General features: G+C 38.1%; 2 protein-coding genes across 6 annotated transcripts in view; one reads left to right on the top strand and one right to left on the bottom strand.

Annotated features, from left to right (window-relative positions):
- Positions 1-3,674: 3,674 nt before the first annotated feature.
- The window catches only part of cmss1 (cms1 ribosomal small subunit homolog (yeast)), a 34,722-nt gene continuing 18,882 nt past the window's right edge, over positions 3,675-19,514 (top strand). Inside the window, exon 1 of the mRNA XM_023336803.1 lies at positions 3,675-4,112. Within this exon, the coding sequence (XP_023192571.1) occupies positions 4,073-4,112 (40 nt within the window). The 5' untranslated portion in view covers positions 3,675-4,072. The remainder of the gene's footprint in view (positions 4,113-19,514) is intronic.
- On the bottom strand, positions 7,023-12,331 carry LOC102235549 (filamin A-interacting protein 1-like). 5 transcript variants are annotated; one of them, XM_023336800.1, is made up of 3 exons: positions 12,176-12,331; positions 11,233-11,532; positions 7,023-9,703 (listed from the first exon to the last, which is right to left on the bottom strand). In XM_023336800.1, the coding sequence occupies exon 3, from the start codon at positions 9,443-9,445 to the stop codon at positions 7,250-7,252; it is 2,196 nt and encodes a 731-aa protein (XP_023192568.1). In that variant the 5' UTR covers positions 9,446-9,703; positions 11,233-11,532; positions 12,176-12,331; the 3' UTR covers positions 7,023-7,249. The 5 variants fall into 5 exon arrangements, with proteins under 5 accessions (XP_023192568.1, XP_023192567.1, XP_023192569.1 ...); XM_023336799.1 differs by having other exon boundaries at positions 11,233-11,510; XM_023336801.1 differs by having other exon boundaries at positions 11,368-11,510.

The following is a 19,514-nucleotide window of genomic DNA, read 5'->3' as shown; positions in this document are numbered from 1 at the left end:
TAATATGGACTTTATCTTTTTGTACACAGTTGATAGACAAAATTTAAAAGTTTTATATTTAAAGTTGTTCTGAAGACTGTTAAAACCTTATTGCTTATTGCAGCACTTTTTTCTCCGGAGAATACATGGCCAAACAATGGGAAGAGAAAATGACAAATGAGCCAGAGCCCAGAGTTTTACAGGAATGATTCTTAATTACAAACAAAGCTGCCATTTAGAGTCCATTGTCCTTCCTGAAAGTTTGCAGACCATAGCACATTGTGTAAAATACATCCTTCCTTTCTCTCTTCCTTTGTTTTTCCCCTCCCATTTTTGTGGCAACACTAGCCGAAGAAGCATTTTGAGCCCTTTGTAATTTCCACAGTAATCAGTCTGTTCCCTTTTTTTCCCCTTTTTTACAATAAAGCTTTAATCAAACATCTCATGCCCTCTTTCAACCAGAAATGCGTTATTCCGACAGAAAAACAAAAAAACGTGCAATTACACCAAAGGATCTGTCCCTCCTCTGCAGCTATACAGCTGCAGAATGGAGGGCAGTCTTCCAAACAAATACTTCTGTCTTCTCCCATACTTCTGTGTTAGAAGAAAAGGGAGATGTGTTAGAAGACAAAGGAGCTTCCAGCTGAAACTTTAACAAGAGAGGATGTAAAAATTTGCTTCAAATTAGAAACATTCTGCAAACATAGAGCAACTTTATTGCTGTGTTTCCCTACAGAAAAGCCTCAGGAATAACATGGAGAGCTTCTCTCCTCCTTTAACTTTTCACAAATTTGGAACAAACATAGAGAAATTTTTGTCAAATTGCTTAGAGTGTTTTTCTCTCTTCGGCTCATCCCACAGATTTTCTGTGCAAGGAGTGATGTTAAGCGAGAATATTGGTTTAGTGAACCATTTTTATAGTAATTTGGCCATTTGCTTTCAATGATTATTCTGCTAAAGCGTCTATCGATGACCCATTTTCAGCAACCTGGCAATGACCAGTGGGCTTTTATTTTTGTTGGTATTTGAAAATGTTAATGATGCCATGTACCTACCTCCTTGTCACCATTATCCACTTGACAACAAAACCCGTGTAATTTAAGTGTCCTCATCTGATTTAACTGATGACCATCCACCTGACCTGATCTATCTGTCTTCCTGTCTATGGCTCTTGGCTAACACATGTGAAACCCTATCAACACACTAAAGTACACACTCCCATATTACTACTGCTTTTTGTTTATTCTTCTTCTCAAAATAAGGCTGGATGTGAACATCAATTTCCAACTTTTGCAACAGAATCTCAATTGGTCTAGATGTTGTCTGAGCCTCACTAAACCACTCAATTGTAGAACTTGCTTTATGTTTAATGTTGGTGTCCCTTTGTAAAGTAAACCTCCACCCTATTGTTAAATCTGTTGCAACTTCTAACAGGCGTTTCTTCCGGGATTATCCTGCATTATTACTATCATTGTGTTGTAAAGTGGGAATGATGTGTTCAGAGTTACATACAAAAGTTTTGTCTTTCAACAACACTTTTCATCCTCTAACTCTTCCATTATGGAAAGATTTATGGAATGCAGAACTAATAATTGTCCAGTTGACATATTCTTCCAGCGTAACTGTGGATCTCTGTAGCTCTTGCAAAATTACAATAGTAGTCTGAACTGCTTTTCTGATTAATAGACAGGCAGCTCTCAGTAGGTTTGCCTTTATGCCATAATATTTTACTTTCAGAATAATGGATTTAATAGTGCTTCATGGAATGTTAAAAGCGTATAATATTGCTTTATGACCTACCCCAAAGGCACAATGATAGTAAAAAAAAAATCTTGGGATGGGAATAATATTGGTAAATATTGCAATGACAATATCACTTGTGATGTAAACCTTATTCTAATTTTTTTCTCATTCTGATTGTTGTCAAGTGCAGTCTGTGAATGAACATTTTGAATGTAATTTGTGTCCAGTGTGACCATCCATTTCATTTTATTTTTGTTTTAAAGTGCCATTCTAACCTCTCTTTCACCATTATGCGCTATTTTGTTTTTACATCAAATCCCAACAAAAGTGAGATTTGTATTTGAAATTTGACGAGAAATAAAATGGTTCAGAATTAATCAATTAATTTATTATTATCATTATTATTATTATTATTATTATTATTATTATTATTATTATCAATCAAAAGTGTATTTGTTTCTCAAAAGAAAAACGACATAAATAAGGTTATTTATGTTTCTTACAAACTGACAACAAAATATAAGGCTTTAAATGTGTTCAACTTCTGCTCTTCATATTGACTTTTTACAATGCTATTTGATTTAGATTTATATCAGTAAATGTCACAGGTACAAAACACTGAAATGAAATGGTTTAATTACCTCCTCCTTGTGTAGATCAGTTCTCCAGAGCCTTGCTAATGACCTAATTATTCTATTCAGGTGTGGTGCAGCAGAGGCACATCTAAAAGTTGCAGGACTGCGGCCCTCGAGGACTGGAGTTTGACACCCATTTGTACGGTGGCCGACAGGTGCAAATGCGCAGCAAAAGAGAAAACATGCAAACAAAAAAGAAGACACCCCCGAATGAAATGCAGCAAATAAAAAGAGAGACGCAAACACCCCCGAATGAAATGCAGCAAATAAAAAGAGAGACGCAAACACCCCCGAATGAAATGCAGCAAATAAAAAGAGAGACGCAAACACCCCCGAATGAAATGCAGCAAATAAAAAGAGAGACGCAAACACCCCCGAATGAAATGCAGCAAATAAAAAGAGAGACGCAAACACCCCCGAATGAAATGCAGCAAATAAAAAGTGAGACGCAAACACCCCCGAATGAAATGCAGCAAACAAAAAGTGTTGAAAACGGAAGTGCTCCAGACCACTAGGGGGAGTCAAAGAAAATAGTATTCATTTCTATGGGACCAGATGCAAGATTCAGAGAAAGAAATTTGAAAGAAAGTAAAGGTATCTCTCTGAATCTTGCATCTGGAAAGTGTGATTATTGTGAGAAGTCTGAAACAATAGAGCATGTTATTTTAGAGTGTTGTAAGTATGAAGAAGAGAGAAGATGCATGCTGAGAGAGTGTGTAGGTATTAAAGAAAGGTTTAATTTAATAGAATTTTTGAGGAGAGATTTCGGGAGTAGACATATTCAAATAATTATTCGGTATCTTAAAAAAACAAAGCTATTTCATAGGATATGAGTAGAGCAAGTTGGGTGTGAGTGTGTAAAGAATATCAAAGAGGGGTATATAAAGCTATAAGCAAGTTGGATAATATAAGCAGGTGTGTATGTGTGGGGGTATGTTTAATCAGGAGTTAATGGAGGGAAAAGGTAGAAAGTGAAAGTTTATAGACCATCTCGAACCACACTCCATACTGGTAAGTGGCGGTAATGCTACTCTAAGTTTGTTGCCAACCGCCAATAAATACCAAGAAGAAGAAGAAGAAGAAGAATCTTGCATCTGGTCCCATAGAAATGAATACTATTTTCTTTGACTCCCCCTAGTGGTCTGGAGCACTTCCGTTTTCAACACTTTTTATTTGCTGCATTTCATTCGGGGGTGTTTGCGTCTCTCTTTTTATTTGCTGCATTTCATTCGGGGGTGTTTGCGTCTCTCTTTTTATTTGCTGCATTTCATTCGGGGGTGTTTGCGTCTCTCTTTTTATTTGCTGCATTTCATTCGGGGGTGTCTTCTTTTTTGTTTGCATGTTTTCTCTTTTGCTGCGCATTTGCACCTGTCGGCCACCGTAGTCGGCCACCGTACATTTGAGCCTACCATAAATTACTGTTTTATTACGTAGGAAGTGTTTTACGCAAAATCGTTTGTAACGTTTACTGTCCCCAAGCTCGCTTCATTAAGAGTTATTCTATCGAATGCCAAATGTGATTTGTTCTACATTTTCGATGGTATTACTATCGATATCTCTAAATCTATAACGTAATTTACTAAACAGCGTTTTTACTATGTGATTTTCCTTTTCAAACGCCACGTCATCTGCTTTGACCGAGCTGCCGTGAACATCTCACTGACATGCGTTCGTAGCGGTCTATTCGGATTGGCAGGATCACTAGCACGAGAAACATGGGAGACGATTTAGGTGACGACTGGTGGAAGCATGACGGTAATTATATCGACTTTTCTCTTCATTCATACGGTATGATGTGTCTAAGCAGTGGTGGCATATCCCGGCTGGCTCATCCTGTCACGTGAAATCTGTTACAGTGGCTAGCCTTAGCTAATAATGCTAAGTGCAGCTTTACCAACCGCACATAAAGTCATTATTCGACACGTGGAAAACAGTGAGCACACGTGTATTTTATGTTGCTAATTACAACGAAAAACTATTCAGGAACGCTGGTAGTTCAAGTGGTTTTAAGTAGAGGTTGTGCGAAACATGTGTTTCTTCTAAGTCTTTACAGATAATGCTAACACAAACTACGAAAGTTTCTCCAATGTCGGTTCTCATGTCCTCCGCACTCATGAACGAGTTGTTTTTTTTTTTCCCACACAGATATTAGTGCTCTGGTTCTGCTCTTCACATGTTAAACTTCATATATCAACAAAGGAAGTTCCCTGCGGCTACTTCTTCCATTGCTCACAAGCTCGCTGCATACCAATAGATGGCAGCCATGTAGTCAACACATCGGACCTGATTGTGTTGGACAGCTGGGTGATGTGATGTGAGGAGGATATTGAAACATGAGTCCAGAAGAGAAACGAATGAAAGAAGAGTTTTTATTAGGATGGTTTAATACGATACATTAATGTCACACATGATCCTTGCCAAAACGAGAGACTTGATGAAAAATAGCAGAACATACAGGAAAAAGTTACTCCAGTCAAGGTATGATCATAAATGTAATGTCTTTAAGCTTATCAGCTCTTAACAATATAAACACAATAGTATATACTCATAAACAGCCAGTGAGAAGAGCAAAATCTTTGCCATGCTTCCATTTTTTAAGATTGACATTTGATAAAAAAAATGTTTCAGTGCTTTTATTTTAACTTAATTTTATGATTTATGCCAGTAAACATATCTGCAGCTTTCTACATAAACAATATTACTGTCAGATTTTTGTTGAGCTTTTCTTTTTTCTTTTAGGTAACATATCCATATGATATTGGCATGGTTCCAGGTACCTGCATGTTGTAGTCACTCTTGCTGTTTCTTTCCTTTTAAAGATGCACAAACCAGTTGTCAGAAATTAAATCCAACCAGTTTCATTCTGATTGGTTCTGATCAGTGATTGACAGGTCAAACACCGTCAATCCCATGTCTTTCATGTCAGTAAATTAATTAAAACTTAGAACTTTGTCCCTTTCATCATTTAATTTGCACTTTTATTTGGACATCAGAATGTTGTGATTGCAAAACACATAAAGAAATACTCTTAACTCTAAAATTTTTTGTTGGATTTAATATTATCTGCTTACCTACCCACCCCTATTACATAATTTGTTCCACATTTTCTTTTATTTGTTTATTAGCCCTCAAAAACAAAAGATTTCAGGCATAGTAGCTTCTGACATTAACGATATTATGGTCATATCTTTGTTCAGTTTTTCATTTGAAAGCATACTTTCATGTAAGGAACAAATATAGCTTCACTTTAGCTAAGGAATAGCTGACTTTCCCAATTGACCTGGTATAAACATACATCACTGCCCTTTATCAAATGGATGAGGGAAGATATCAAAGATGCATGCTTTCTCTGACCCATTAGCTTTACTGTCATCCTTTCTTAACCGTATTTATATGACAATGCTCTTTGAAACAAAATGCTGTAAGTCTGACAGCAAACCGACAAAGCAGAAAATGAGACCTGAAGTCTGTTCATAAGGGCATATAATCAACCTTGAAGTCTCATGAATGAAGCAAAGATTTGCAATACCCCATGTGTCTGACGTTGTTGTTTCATGTGGGTAAATGTTCACACTAATAACAGAGATTTTCAGAAGAGTTTCAGGCAATACCCTGAACAGTCGGATATCTCGTTCATCCTCGCCAACTAAACACACCAGGATAGTTAACTTCTTCTAAATCTGTTAACATAATCTCCGGAAATGCTGCTAGATTCCTTTTCAAAAGTCATTACCTTGCAACTACTGTAGATCAAATAAATTAAATCTGTTTAGTATACCTTTGATGAATCAGGACTTTGATCGCCCATCTACTAACCCCCTTTTATGTGACTATACAGTTATTTTTCCACTTGTTTGAAAAGGTTTCTATTTGTTGCTTTATTTTTTATTTAATGTCGTAGAAAGAATCAAATGGCATTAATACAGATACCAGACTGACAGATCTTGCTTGAACTCGTGTATTGTTTTTTTTGTTTTTTACTTATTTCAAGCTGAAGGCTAAGATCAGATCCTCTATTTCTGGCCCATTTCAGCATTGTGTATTCATATTTTGATAGAAGAAATTATTTTCTACTCTGTATTTAAGTAAATGTTATTGAATTGTTTTAATATTTTCTCTATTTTTAACACCACAGTTTTGAAACTTAAACTTTAAGTTGCTATCAAGATGGCAAATTCACATAGATGTGTTGTATTTTTATACAAAAATTAAAATGTTCTTTGAACATTATTCCTGAAAAAATATCTTGCTAGAAAAGTCTCAGCAATAAATAAATTCTTAGATGGTATTCTCAATTTGTTTTTGTCTTTATTAGACATACAATTCTCACAATATGGCAGCCTTTTGTACTATTTAATAGAAAAGTGTTGTAAAAAGAAGCAAAGTTTTGTTTCTTTCAGCCAGTTGATCAGCATTGCATAGCAGCAGGTGAGGTAGGGGCTTACTCTGTTCTTTAAAAAACTGGAGAAAATTGTGGTCACTCTGGGGCTCCCTTATGTTTAATTAAATGCTTTTTTTAACTGTTGGTACATTGCAATAAAAAATTATTGTTTCGAAAACTGACACCTTTCAAATTCCTGGTACTCTTGATCCCAGTAACTGTTCTGTATTAAACTAAAGAGCATCCCACTATCGCTAAAAGTACTCACAAAAGTGAATGCAATGGGGGGAAAAAGCGTTTAATTTGCCATAAAATAATGGTTAATGAAGCAAAGAATTACAATAAATGCATTACATATTTAGTTAGTGACAGTTGTACAAATAGCAATTAAGATATTTTTAAAGGTTATAAGAAGCAGTAAATGGGTTTAACAAAGGCACTGCTGGGAGACTCTGATGGTTATGTGAGAATAAACAAATACTCATTTAGGTATTAAATTACATCTTTGCTCCTAATCATAAAGACCACTAACGGTGATGTTTGAGTGTGAGGCATGAGCATTAGCAGGGGAGATGGTGATGCTGCTTGTGATCTTGCCAACACCTTTCACGTGACATCCATTGGCAATTACTTGAGTCCTTTGCTCATGGCGAAGGTAGTACGGCCCAACAGGTGGCGGGATGCTTTGGCCCATACCATTGAGAGGGTGGATGTATGGGCTCCCCAGATGGATGTGGATCTTGCTATCCTCCGTTGTAATGATGTTGGGACTTGTATCACTGCTGTTGGACATTTGACGCTGCCAGCTGTTGGACCTCTCAGGAGTCTTGCAGAAGACAGCTGGATTTGCAGCTTCTGTTGGCTCAGGAGAACATGTCCTGACGGTGACGATCTGAATGGGTGAGTTGTTGTCAGGTGTTGCAGAGCGGGATGATTTTGGACTGAGCACTCGAGAGATGGGTGTTCCGTTGACTGGGGAAAGGGTTCGGTCAGGACTTGAAGATGGACTCTTAGGATTAGCCACAGGTGAACTCGAGCTCTGAATGATGGTAATTCTCTGCTTTGGTGAGGCCCCACTTGTTGGGATAGTGGCAGTGCTAGTGTCTCCAGAAGGGCTGGTAATCTCAAGCGTGGCTGTGCTGATCATGTGATGTGGTGTAACTTTAATTTGTAAGGGCTGCCCTGGTGTGTGCGTCAGCATCATCACCTCTCCGTTAACTGTTTGCTGCATATCCACTTCTGCATGGCTGTTCATGCTGTTATTTGCAGTGTTGAAGTTGTTGATGCTGCTGACAAGAGTGCTTTCTCTATTTGTTACTTCAGTATTTGGGTTTAGATGCTTGTCGGTGTTTACCTCACTTAATCTCTCGATGTGCATGTTGCGAGTTGAAATAAGGTTTTCTCCAGAATCAGTTTGCACTTCTTTGGTGGTCTGATGAAGATCTGAGAAGTGGTTATTGGTTCCAGGCGTCCAGTTCTTCATTTGCCTATAACCGTTGAGCTCTCTCGTCAATTTCTCCATCTGCTGGGCCAGCTCTTTGTTCTTTGCTTCTTGCTGGCTCAGTTTTTTCTGCAGTGTTGACTGATCCATCTGAACCTTGCAGATTGACTCCTCTGTCCTCATCAGCTGCTGGAGTTTCTCCTTCAGGGTATCCATTTCTCTGGTTAGGAGTCTGGATTTGACTTGCTCTTTTTGAAGATGGCAAAGAAGAAGATGCTCCTTGTTGACTTCTTCTTTTTCTCCATGCTTGTAGCTGGAAAGTTCCTTCTTTGCCTCCTCTAGCTCTTCTGTTAAAACTTGTGACCTTCTCCTTTCATCATTCAACCTCCTTTCTAGGGCCTCTAAGTCTTCTTCCACTTTCAGCAGTTCTGTCTCCAATACCTCCTTGTTCTGGAGTCTCTTCTGCAGCTCATCAAGCTCTTTAGTCAGCTCTTTAACTTTGTTGTCCTCTGTTTGGCACAAATGGGTGGTGTTGCTTGTGTACTTCTCTGCTTTTTCCCTCCTGTTCTCAAAGAGGCTTAACTTTTTTTTCATTGTGGTTATTTTACTCTGCAGCTCCCTGTTCTTCTCCTCCTCTGTTTTTAGGCTGTCTCTGAGCTCATCCTTTTCCTTCATAATGTCCTTAATCTTCTCTTCTAAATCAGCCTTAGATCTTAGTGCCAGCTGCCTTTCCTCTCTCAGCCTCTCTGTCATCATTGCCAAATTACCTTGCTCATTTTTCTTGCTCTCTTTCTTACTCACTTTTTCCTCTGCCTGTCGGAGCTTCTCTGCCATACTTTTTCTGTCCTCCACCAGAGCCGCAGTCAGCGCTCGGAGCTTGCCCAGGTCTTGTCTAACAATCATTTCACTTGATTCTAGCCGACCCTCAACAGCCTCCAGCTCTCTCACCCTAATTCTCAGTGCATCAAGCTCCCCAGACATCATCTTGCTGTACTCTCTCTCTTTCTCCAAGTTGCTCTTCAGAATACTACAGTCCTGTTTGCTTTTGCCCAAAGCTTCCTCCATCCTCTCCATTTCACAGATTCTGCCGTTGAGCTTATCCACCTCAAACTTTAAGCCACGACAGTGCCTGGTCTCGTTTGTTAGTCTGCGGTCAAGGTCTCGACACTGGTCTGCCATCCGTATCAGCTCCTCGTCCTTCCCTTCCATTTCCACCACCCTTTTCCTCAGCACCTCCACCTCTGTTAACAGGCTTGGGACCGTCATGGAAACTTGGTTGAGCAGTTCTGCAGTTGCAGAAATGTGAGCTGTTTCTTTACACTAGGTTGATCAGTGGATGGAACCCCTTCTCAATATCAATCATGGGGATAGTCAAAACCTTGATTGTACACTTCTGTCCTTCCACATCAATTAAATGTGGTAAGATCTTTCAGCTTGGCTAACTCCTCTTTTACAGTTGATATTGCTTGTTCATTTTTCTCTTGATTTTGCAGTATCTTTTCTCCTTTCAATGAGAGCTTGAGTCTGTAGAGGTAAAAATATACATTTCAGATAGGCTTTAGAGCAGTTATCAGTATCAAGGTAAGATGTATAGCAATATGAAATGATCTTCCTGTAAAAACCTTTGGTGAAAATCCCACTGTATCGTGGTCTTACCACAAATACTTTCAACAAAAATGCAAACCATGATCTAATTGCTTTCTTTTCAAAAATAGAAGCTTAAAAATGACCTATTGAGCTATAACGATGTGATCTATGACATTTATGTATTAAATTTAATACAATACATAGAATTGAACATAAAACACAGTATAAATATCTTGTTTTTTGTAGTGTTGTGGAAGGTGGTAGTGCATGACGGCAGTTGAACTATACTAATATTTATTGCAGCAACTGGAAAATGGGAGTTAAACAGTTTTTAGAGCAAGATTTATTAACGCTACATGGTTATATTAAAAGATTATGAAATAATCAGCTGTGAGCACAGAGACAGTTTAGAGACAGCTTTTGTCATTCTAATGCGAAGCTGACACAATTACTGCTGAAGCGGTGTTTTTACTTTTTTCTTCCTTTTTTCTTGTTAGACAGATTAAAAGGGAAACCAGAATCTGAATTTTTAAACATGGTGCTCACACAGTTTTGATTGACTGCTGTCCCTAAAAACCTGACAAAAGCAGGTTTTATGTCTGGGCACCAGTTTCTTAAGGGCCGGAGCTTGGCTTTGGTGGACCACAAAGAGCAGGTCCTAGCTAATACAGTTTATTACTGGAACATGTGTGGTGGATAAAACAGACATGTTGATCTTTCCAACTACAGTTTTAAAACAGCATTCCAGCACTTTCACTCTCCTACCTGTTGCTGGGCATTGCTAGTCAGCTGCCTGACAACAGACCACTACTCTTATCCATTGTATAAGCTACAAGAAAGACAAATTTATCTGTTTGGAAATATGTCCAAATGTGGAAAACATCAAAACCACGGTGTGGAAACCAAATGAAAACTATCCATTATTCTTATTGAAGTAACACTGTTGTACAGTTACAGCTGACCAGCTACAAGCACCTTACTGGAGGGTGGCTACTAGCACAGACAGCCCAACTACCAGCTGGTATTAACTTGTTATACTTGTGAGAGAAGCTCTATTCTGTGCAATAAGCCCTTAAAACTACTACAGAATTTAGAAGTTTATTTTTCACTTTGCTTAAGTCGGTGAATAAACTGCAAAAATATTGAATAAATGTTAATTTTACTATAACTGTAATTGTTTTGGGAGCAGCTAGATAATATTATCCATATGTTTTACAATGCTTTGTGTATATGCTGTCTCTGGCATATTCACTATCATATCGGAGAAAATCTAATATCTACGTGAGGCTAATTTGTTCATGTTTTTATCACATAACTCTTAGCCTTTACTAGTTTGGTCATAATTACCTTTTTGGCCTGATATATGCCATCATTCTGTGACAATTTGCTGTTGTATAAAAACTGTACAAATGCTGAACAACATCATCCATGATGGTTTTTCTATAATACATGCACCATGCGGTTACCTCAGCATGTTTCTTTATTTTGGAGTATTTCTCTCTACTGAGCATGTAATCTGTAGGATCTTCTGACTTGCCTGGCAGATGGTCCCTTAGTAGGGAGTGTTAGTTAATTAAGAAGTTCTCTTCTCAAGTACCCACAGCACTGCAGCCAGTTGCCCTCCCTCTGTGGACCTCCAACGTTACCAAACTTGCAGCTTGGAGAGGCAGGAATTCCCCGTTGTTCTTGAAGTAATTACAAACTGGTTACTTCTCATCAATAGATGTCAGTCCTCAACATTTCCCTGGATGCAAACCAGAATTGAACTTGGAATAGAACCAGAAAGTTTGGAAAAATAATTACACACAGAATAATTTTCTTTGCTTTTTGCTTTTTTAAAATCCATTTGCTGCCAGTGTTGCATTCTAAAGCTCCATAAAGTGCTGGTTTACAGGTTTAGTTTACTTTTGTCTTTGTTTTTGTAAAAAAAAAAAAAAATAGAATACAAGACCATGCTATTCCTTATAGGTTGGAAAAATCTCAGTCAGCCATGTGTTCTGAAAATATGAGACTTTTTAGCCAAGGGTAAAATGTGTCTGCTAAATGAAATGCAGGGCTGGTCAGAAAGGACGGCACAAATGTTTTTATTAGCTAGCTGCATACCTGAACCTTCACTAAAGTTTCTCTGAGGTTTAATTTGGCATGTTAGTTGGCTGCAAAAATGTTCAAGCAGAACATTTAGATCCCCTAAAGTGTGAAGATATAGTTCAGTGACAGCTTAAATTCAACTAGAAAATTCATATTCTGTTAGACGCTTTGATTAACTTGTCCTTATCAAATCTTTGCAGTTATTTACTTGTCAGCAGTCCATCTTAAACTATCTTACAAATATAGCAGTTTTTTAAGGAACAACTGAGTCCAATGAAAGTTTGCATGTTTTTTGCTGCGTTAATGTGTCTAGTTTCATACCTGCACAAAGAAGTCGTTCTTTTTCCGTCTTTAAAATCCCTGGAAAAGGCTGTTTTCCCGGTGATGTGGACATTCCATCCGGAAAACCAAACATTATGAGAAGTTCTCTGCAAACTGACTCTCACTCCCAGTAAGTCTGTGGCGCCCATTACATCATCAGCATGTCCTTATATGGGACTGCACAAGCTCTAGAGCTCTCTGTGTGTGTGTGAGCATGTGTGTTTTCTCTGGACTTCAGCCCACTGCAGATGAGGTCATCGTACAGTCATGCCAAAGAGGCTAATGGGAAGGACAGAATGGGCTTGTGTGCATGCACATGCAACGAAAATCTTTAAGCACAGTTAACGTTTGAGAGGATAACACCTTCTGTTTACAGATTAGAGATGGAAAACACCTAAAGAATGCTGCGTTAAGCGCCAACCCCTACTGTCGCTCATGTAGAAGCATGTGGATTGTATCATGTTGTGTATTGTGCTGAACTCTCATGTTTGGAGAAGAGAGGCATGTTTTCTGAGTTGAGCAGCTTTGCCTAGGGCCTGATAACCTGACTGGAAGATGACATCAGCACTTCATCGACTCTCAATTACATCCATATGTTTGTTCTCTGTCTTCTCTTTCTCAAACTTTTCTTCAGCTCGGTGTTTGTCATATTCTTTATCCCATTCTTGCAGTTGCTTTTAAATCTTGAACTTTCTCCATTTGTAAATCCCAACTTCTGATATTTTTTCCCGTGCTTTTGTTGTTGCAGTGTGTTGGATGAAACATTTTCATCCTCATGAAAATGCCTCGTGGTATAAGGCAAATTTGGGTTCTCTGTGGAGCAAAGAGGAGTGATTATGCTCTCGTTACTCCCACAACCTCAAAGTCCTCTATGTCCCAACAAGAATCCAAAAAATTATAATTGACTTGTAATAATCTTGCTTGTTTGAGGAGAGTCCAGAAAGTTTAGTTGGAGAAACACTTCATCATGGGGCTGATCATTTTTCCGTCTGAAGGCACATAGTTGTGTGAGCTGTCTCTGGGAACTATATTGTCTTTTTATTTGTCGAACACTCAGAGGTCCGTGTTTGTCGCAGGGTTATGTCGCAATTGCCGATTTACAAAACACACATTCATTTAAGATTTCTTAAGAGGTTTATCCCCTTCTTATTTGTCTTTACAAAGTGTGACTCTACTAAGCTGATGCTTAATACTGGTATCAAGGTATGCCAAACTTTCAAAAAGTAATATTTTCAAAACAATTTTGAGTCTTATATTTTTTTATAGATTCTTGTAATGAGATGCCAAAAAAATAGTTAAGGTTTTGTTTTCTATTAGCTTTATTGAGTTGATTAATGCAGTGCTGCACCACCCTCACCTGTTGTCACATGGTGCAGGTCAGTTTACTGCAAGAAGTTACAATTTGTAACCTACAAGCAGCAAATGTGTTAGATGGTTGCCTGTAGACTAGCTATCGCATGTCAATATACAAAGGGCAGAACATAAAAAGATCATGTTTTACACATTACTCAGTTGAAAGCTACTATTAAATTAACTTAAATTTTGGTAACAAGATAACATTAAAAAATATATAAATGGTACTAATATGACTGCAATAAGTTTTTTTTATTAGCAGTGGGGAAAAAGCAGTAAAATTTCCTACATTATCATCTTACTTTTTGGCTGGTAATTTTACTCTATGTTACACTTGATAAAGCCAGAGAATATTCTGATTACTGCTTTCTTTTCTAAAGGATTTCAATCTAGTCGCATGGCACGATGGAAATTTTTTTCAGTAATTAGAACTTGATTTATTGGTAGCCTGCCCTTGCCTAGTTGCTATTCACCGTTTGGGTTTTTTTGTTTTTTATTTGGGAAGCTTCTGCTACTGCCTTGGTGTCTAATTAACTAGTTATGCAACAGTATTCTTAGAATGGCTGGTTTCCCCCTTAATCCTTTAATTAATTCAAGGCAACTGTAGCAGCTTGTTAGCTGGTTTGACTGCATATATTTGCTCTTCCTCTGCTTTTATAGACCTCATCCGTTTCAGATACATCCAAATGCATGTTTGCACGCTCAGACAGAATTATTCCTACACTAACCCAATTAACATAAAACAAGATCACTCCTTTGTCCAACTGATGAGTAAATTAAACATTTTCCTTTGACTTGATGTTTGAAATTTCTCTACAAAGAAAAGCTCTTGAGGAACGTGGTGAAATATAGATATCTCTTGTTAAGGAAAGTGAAAGAGATATTCCTCATTCTTTACACTTTTTCATGATCTTTATAGATCCCTTTCGTGTAAATGAAGGACTGACATTTGCCCCACTTGTCCTTATCACAAAGAAGTATAAACCTGTCTAAATAATAATAATAATAATAACAAATACTCTCAAATATCAGCGATTTGTAATATTCCATTTCTGAGTGGAGGACTGCTGTGTGGTCCTGCTTTTATCTGGTTAATGGTTTAAAATGGTAATCTGGTTAGTGGTTGATGATTTAAAATCAGAACCGCTATTGTTCTGGAGATCCCACAGTCTCCAGTTGTTCAGTGACTATTGTGTTGCTTCATAAAAAAGGCATACTACAGCTGAAACAAAAAGAAGCTTGATAACCTTTTTTGCTTCTGTTAATTAATTACGGTGCATATCAAAGGCTTTTAGGTAAATTTCTCCTTTCCCCAATTTGGCTGCAAGAAAGAATAAGGAGGATCTAATAAAATATTTTTTATTCACAATTTGTATGCATGTATTTCACCATTGCACATCAGTTTATGACAATGAAACAACTTTCATGCTTTTTTAAAAACTTTACGAGAGCTTCTTAAGGCTTCCTGGAACATTTTCTTCTGCCTTAAAGGAGCATCATCAAATATATTACTGGCATAAAGAGCCTGAATGCATGGTTCTTGTACAATTGCCAGGTTTTCCAGTCCAAGCTGTTCTTTCTGTAATTGATATTTCATACTATGATATTGCAATATAAATAAAGTATCTGCATACTGTGTGGATGATGCTCTTCAGTTTAGCATGAACACATTTCCTTAAGAAGTTGAGATTATTGAATCTACCTTGAGATCTTTGACTTTGAAATGAAATGCAAAGTTTCCCCTTTGTGGTTATGAACCCGTGCATGGTTGCTAGGAAACAACTTGTGGAAGATGGCGAAAATACCTCTTTAAAATTTATACCATAAGTGAACTGACTTATGTTTAGTATTGCTAGTGAATGATGATTTTATTTTTTACTTATTTAAAGTTTATTTTATCAGAAAAATCCCATTGAGATTTAAGGCGTCTTTTGCAAGAGAACCCTGAGAAAATGTTTTGATCTGCTGTAATTTGAGGCTCTGCCAATCTCTTATAGAAAATGTTGAATGTGTCCTGGAACGTGTGAGCTTTAGTTTGTGTGATATATAGAGCAGCTGTGTGTCTCTCTCAAGGCACAGTAAAGTTTACTGTAGAACGAGAAAGAACCAGTAAATGTTTAATCTCCTCTGTTTATACAAACAAGAATATTCTTAGTCATCTGTTATGCTTTTGCTGTGTTTAAGCATCTGGCTGTCATCCTCTGGACCCAAACTTAACCAAGATGCTTTTTAGCTTTGTGGGAGCTGCAAATAATTGTTTGAACTTCATTGGATCCACATCTAAGTTATTTTTTTTCAAAGACCCCAGTTTCTAGCTATTCACATGTTAATGGATTTCTGGTTTATTTTGATTTGATTAATACTAGGTATTAATACTAATACTAATACCAATACTAAGTTGACTGGAAATAATTGCTTTTTTTCATACTTGCTTTATGGATGTTAATGTAAATTTGATTCTACCCAAAGTCCCGGCTGCTTAAAGAACCAAAGGGCTTTGGTTGTTTTTATGTTTTATGAATGTGTGCATTTAATGTCATACATCTGTAGCAAGCAAAGGGGATGCATTGATTAGAAAGCCACATCAAAAGGGAGGTAAAAACTTGACTGATTTAAAAGAGCTTTGTGGGAGCTGGATAATGTCTCAGAGGAGGAGGTGATTCAGAGCTCTTATGAACGAATCAGGGCAGAGATGTGTTTTGCATGTCGAGCATATGTGTTTGTGGTTATTGCTCAGCAACACACTGGTTTAGAGAAGACTCTGATAGATGAGGCTGGAGCAACCACAACGCTGCACTGGCATTGTGATGCGCGGATGTAATCGTCCTCTGACACGCAAAAGGGATACTGTTGAATAAAGTGACTGTAATGTGTGAAGGGAATGGAGCGTATATTTTGCAGCTGAAACGGGTCATCTGTTCTGCACATGGCACTGAGCTAGGCTGCTGCTGTAGAGAAATAAAACAGAAGTACTCATTTTAGGATATGGGTAAGATGCTTGAAGGTGATTTAAAGAAGTGAGACTTCTTTCTTTGTTTCTTTTCTCCATAAAACACTGGTTTTCAGTATAAGGAGCTAGGTTAAAATGTAGACTTTGCAAAATACAAATGCAGAATTTCAGAGGAGAAACACAGAGGAGGAGATGACTGAAATAACATGCTGGGGATTTTCAGCCAGTGATAAATATTTGGTATCCTCCCACTACAAAGATCCATATTTAGTTCAGGGTTGATCCAACAAGTTCTCCCTCCTTAACAGGGCCTTTGTTTGGGGGTAGATTCCTACTCGCTTTTGTCTGATTTGGTTCTGGCTCCTGCAGTAGAAACGCAAAGGAGAGAAAACTACCATAGTTACTGAAAAGGTTGCTGCAATGAAAAGGTAAAATCTTGAATATGCAAAGCAGGTAGAGACATACAGCAGAAGGGGGTTTTACAAAGTATTGACTTGGATGTGTTGACATACCTTTCAAACTAGTATTTGTAAAATTACTTTGAAAACTTTTTGTTTTCCTTCCATTTTACAACTGTGTACTATTTTGCGTCAGTCTGTCACATAAAATCTCAAAAACTGTGGAAAGACAGACTCATTGCCTTCTGCCATCTTTATTGGGCCAAACTGAAGCACTTGTAGCATTTAGTCGTGCATGTTAGGTTTCCACATTCTATTTAAAAAGACAGAATTCTGGTGAACTTAATCACTCTACAAGCATGGCTATTTCAAGCCCTTAATTGCATGTGTGGCTGCGGTGGATCAGAAAAGCTTTTTCAGTTTGGCACAAGGTTGCAGACAACAAGTCTCCATCCAAGGCTTCAAGCCCAGCGCAGGTCCAGCCTCTACATGCGTAGATTACAGAGGAGACTCGGGTAGTAGATGAGCCGAAGCAAACCAGAACCTTCAAACAAACGTCCCCGTTGTTGGCCCTTTTTTTTAATTAGCTGAGGAGGTCCAGTAATCAGAATCTTGTTGGACCTGGACATATGCTTTGGCTAACTCTAAATATGCTCTGTATTTAGATAGCAGATAATTTCTGCTCACCAAAAAACCCTCAGTCCATTTTCCAGTTTGGAATAAGGCCGAAGTATGCACTGTGTGGTGTTATTAAATAGCGTAGGAGAGCGGCAATTTAGGTTATGCATGTAATTGTATGAGTGGATGTTTGTGTGTTTACAAGGGAGCGCTTTGCCAGATTGACCGCAGTGTGTAACCAAGTCCAGGGTTTAATGGACTGTGCCTGAGTGGGGTAACTATAAGCTCTGTCTTGAGGTCACATTCACTGTCTTGCAGAGATACCACTGCTAAAAGCCTCTATCACTCAGCCATGACCATCTTTACTGAATAAAAAGAATCTAATCCTACAGACGTGCACATCACTGAGCTTAGCTTTGGCTTGTTTCATTGTGCAAATGTTTAAATCCTACGTCCATTCCTAAAATCCTCAGATAATTCAGATGATAATGATGGATGGATTTTTCTACAAGCCATGGCTCACTAAAGTCTATTAATTCTGTGGGAAGCATATGGCATAAATATTGTCTTTGCTTGGGCACATATTTCATTTTTTTTAGCATTTCATGCATAAACCTTTGTCTGTTCTGCTCCAGCAGTGTAGTCAGGCCATTGCTCTCACAGGTGAAATTTGTGTGGCTCCTCTTCTTCTCCAGTAGGGCCTCATAGTGATCTGCAAAGCCTCTCAAGCTTTTACACCATTAGTTTTCATGAAGGCCACTACTTGCCATATTGATTGGGTTAAGCCTCCACCAGCACAAACTCAACTCACCTTTAGATAAAAAACAAAACCAGTCAAACAGCAACATTTGTGATAAGATTATAGAGCATCTTCCCTTGATAGTACAAGATTTAACGAATTCAGTTGCTGCTGAGGTCATGATTGGTGAAATCAGGCAAATCATCTAAAGTGACTTCCACGTTATGGTTGGATTGCTTTGAAGGCAGATTCTCTTGATCATTTCCACCAAAACCAAAAATGTTCTATGTATTGGTCCCTTCATGATATCAGGAAAAGAGTGACTAGGATATTACTCAATACTGAGTCCAAACACCCCTTTAAGATTGTGATTTTGGAAAAATAGATGTTGCAATGACTTTGGCAATTCAGTATGTAGGGTGGCTTTAATTTTCAGCGATATGTGAGCCAAGTTATTTATTACTAAGATACTTTCACTTTCATATTTTGCAGTTAGTTATGACTCTTAAAGAGAAAACAAAATTGGCTAATATAGTTATCAGCAGGTCAGAGCTTTAAAAAGTTGCTAATCTGAAATTGACCATGCTAGTATAATAATGTATGCTAACGCTTACTGTGTACTTTCAACTGTTTCTATCCAGTATGTCAGTGTATAAAATTTGACATTATTCCATTGCCTCTTAACCACTTACATTTAAAACATTTTCACATTTGTTTTAAAGAAACAACAAAAAATTAAAATAAGTAGTGTGCCGTGGTGGCGTAGGGGTTAGCGCGACCCACGTTTGGAGACCTTGAGTTCTCGACGCGGCCGTCGCGAGTTCAACTCCCGGACCCGACGATATTTGCCGCATGTCTTCCCCCTTTCCTGTCAGCCTACTTTCATATAAGGGACACTAGAGCCCACAAAAGACCCCCTGGAGGGTTTTTAAAAAAATTATTCAAATAATCTAGCTGTACAGATCTATCTATAGTGATGAGAGATCCACCGTGTGAAACACCTGTAGAGCACCCTAACAAATTTGTGCAGTAATGCAACTACACTATATGCTCTTTTGTCAGACTGTAATACATTCATCTCATTAGATTTGATTATTCACTCCATATGGTGCCTTGTTTCACACGACTGGCTGCGGGTACCTCAGCAATTGATTTTATTGTGAACATCCTGTAAGTGGTCCTGCTGAGCCAGGAGGGAGTCTCTCTGCAGGAGGGCAGATCACCATCTCCTTTCTGCTGAGTCCATAGTGGGGCCCCCAGGAAAACCTAATCTGTCTTCTC

The sequence above is a fragment of the Xiphophorus maculatus genome, chromosome 7 (genome assembly GCF_002775205.1).
Source record: "Xiphophorus maculatus strain JP 163 A chromosome 7, X_maculatus-5.0-male, whole genome shotgun sequence".
In the NCBI taxonomy this organism is placed as follows: Eukaryota; Metazoa; Chordata; class Actinopteri; order Cyprinodontiformes; family Poeciliidae; genus Xiphophorus; species Xiphophorus maculatus.
This window is presented reverse-complemented; position numbering and strand designations above follow the sequence as displayed.

Excerpts from the sequence above, each read along its gene's own strand:
- LOC102235549 (XM_023336800.1), bottom strand. The coding sequence starts at position 9,445 with ATGACGGTCCCAAGCCTGTTAACAGAGGTGGAGGTGCTGAGGAAAAGG.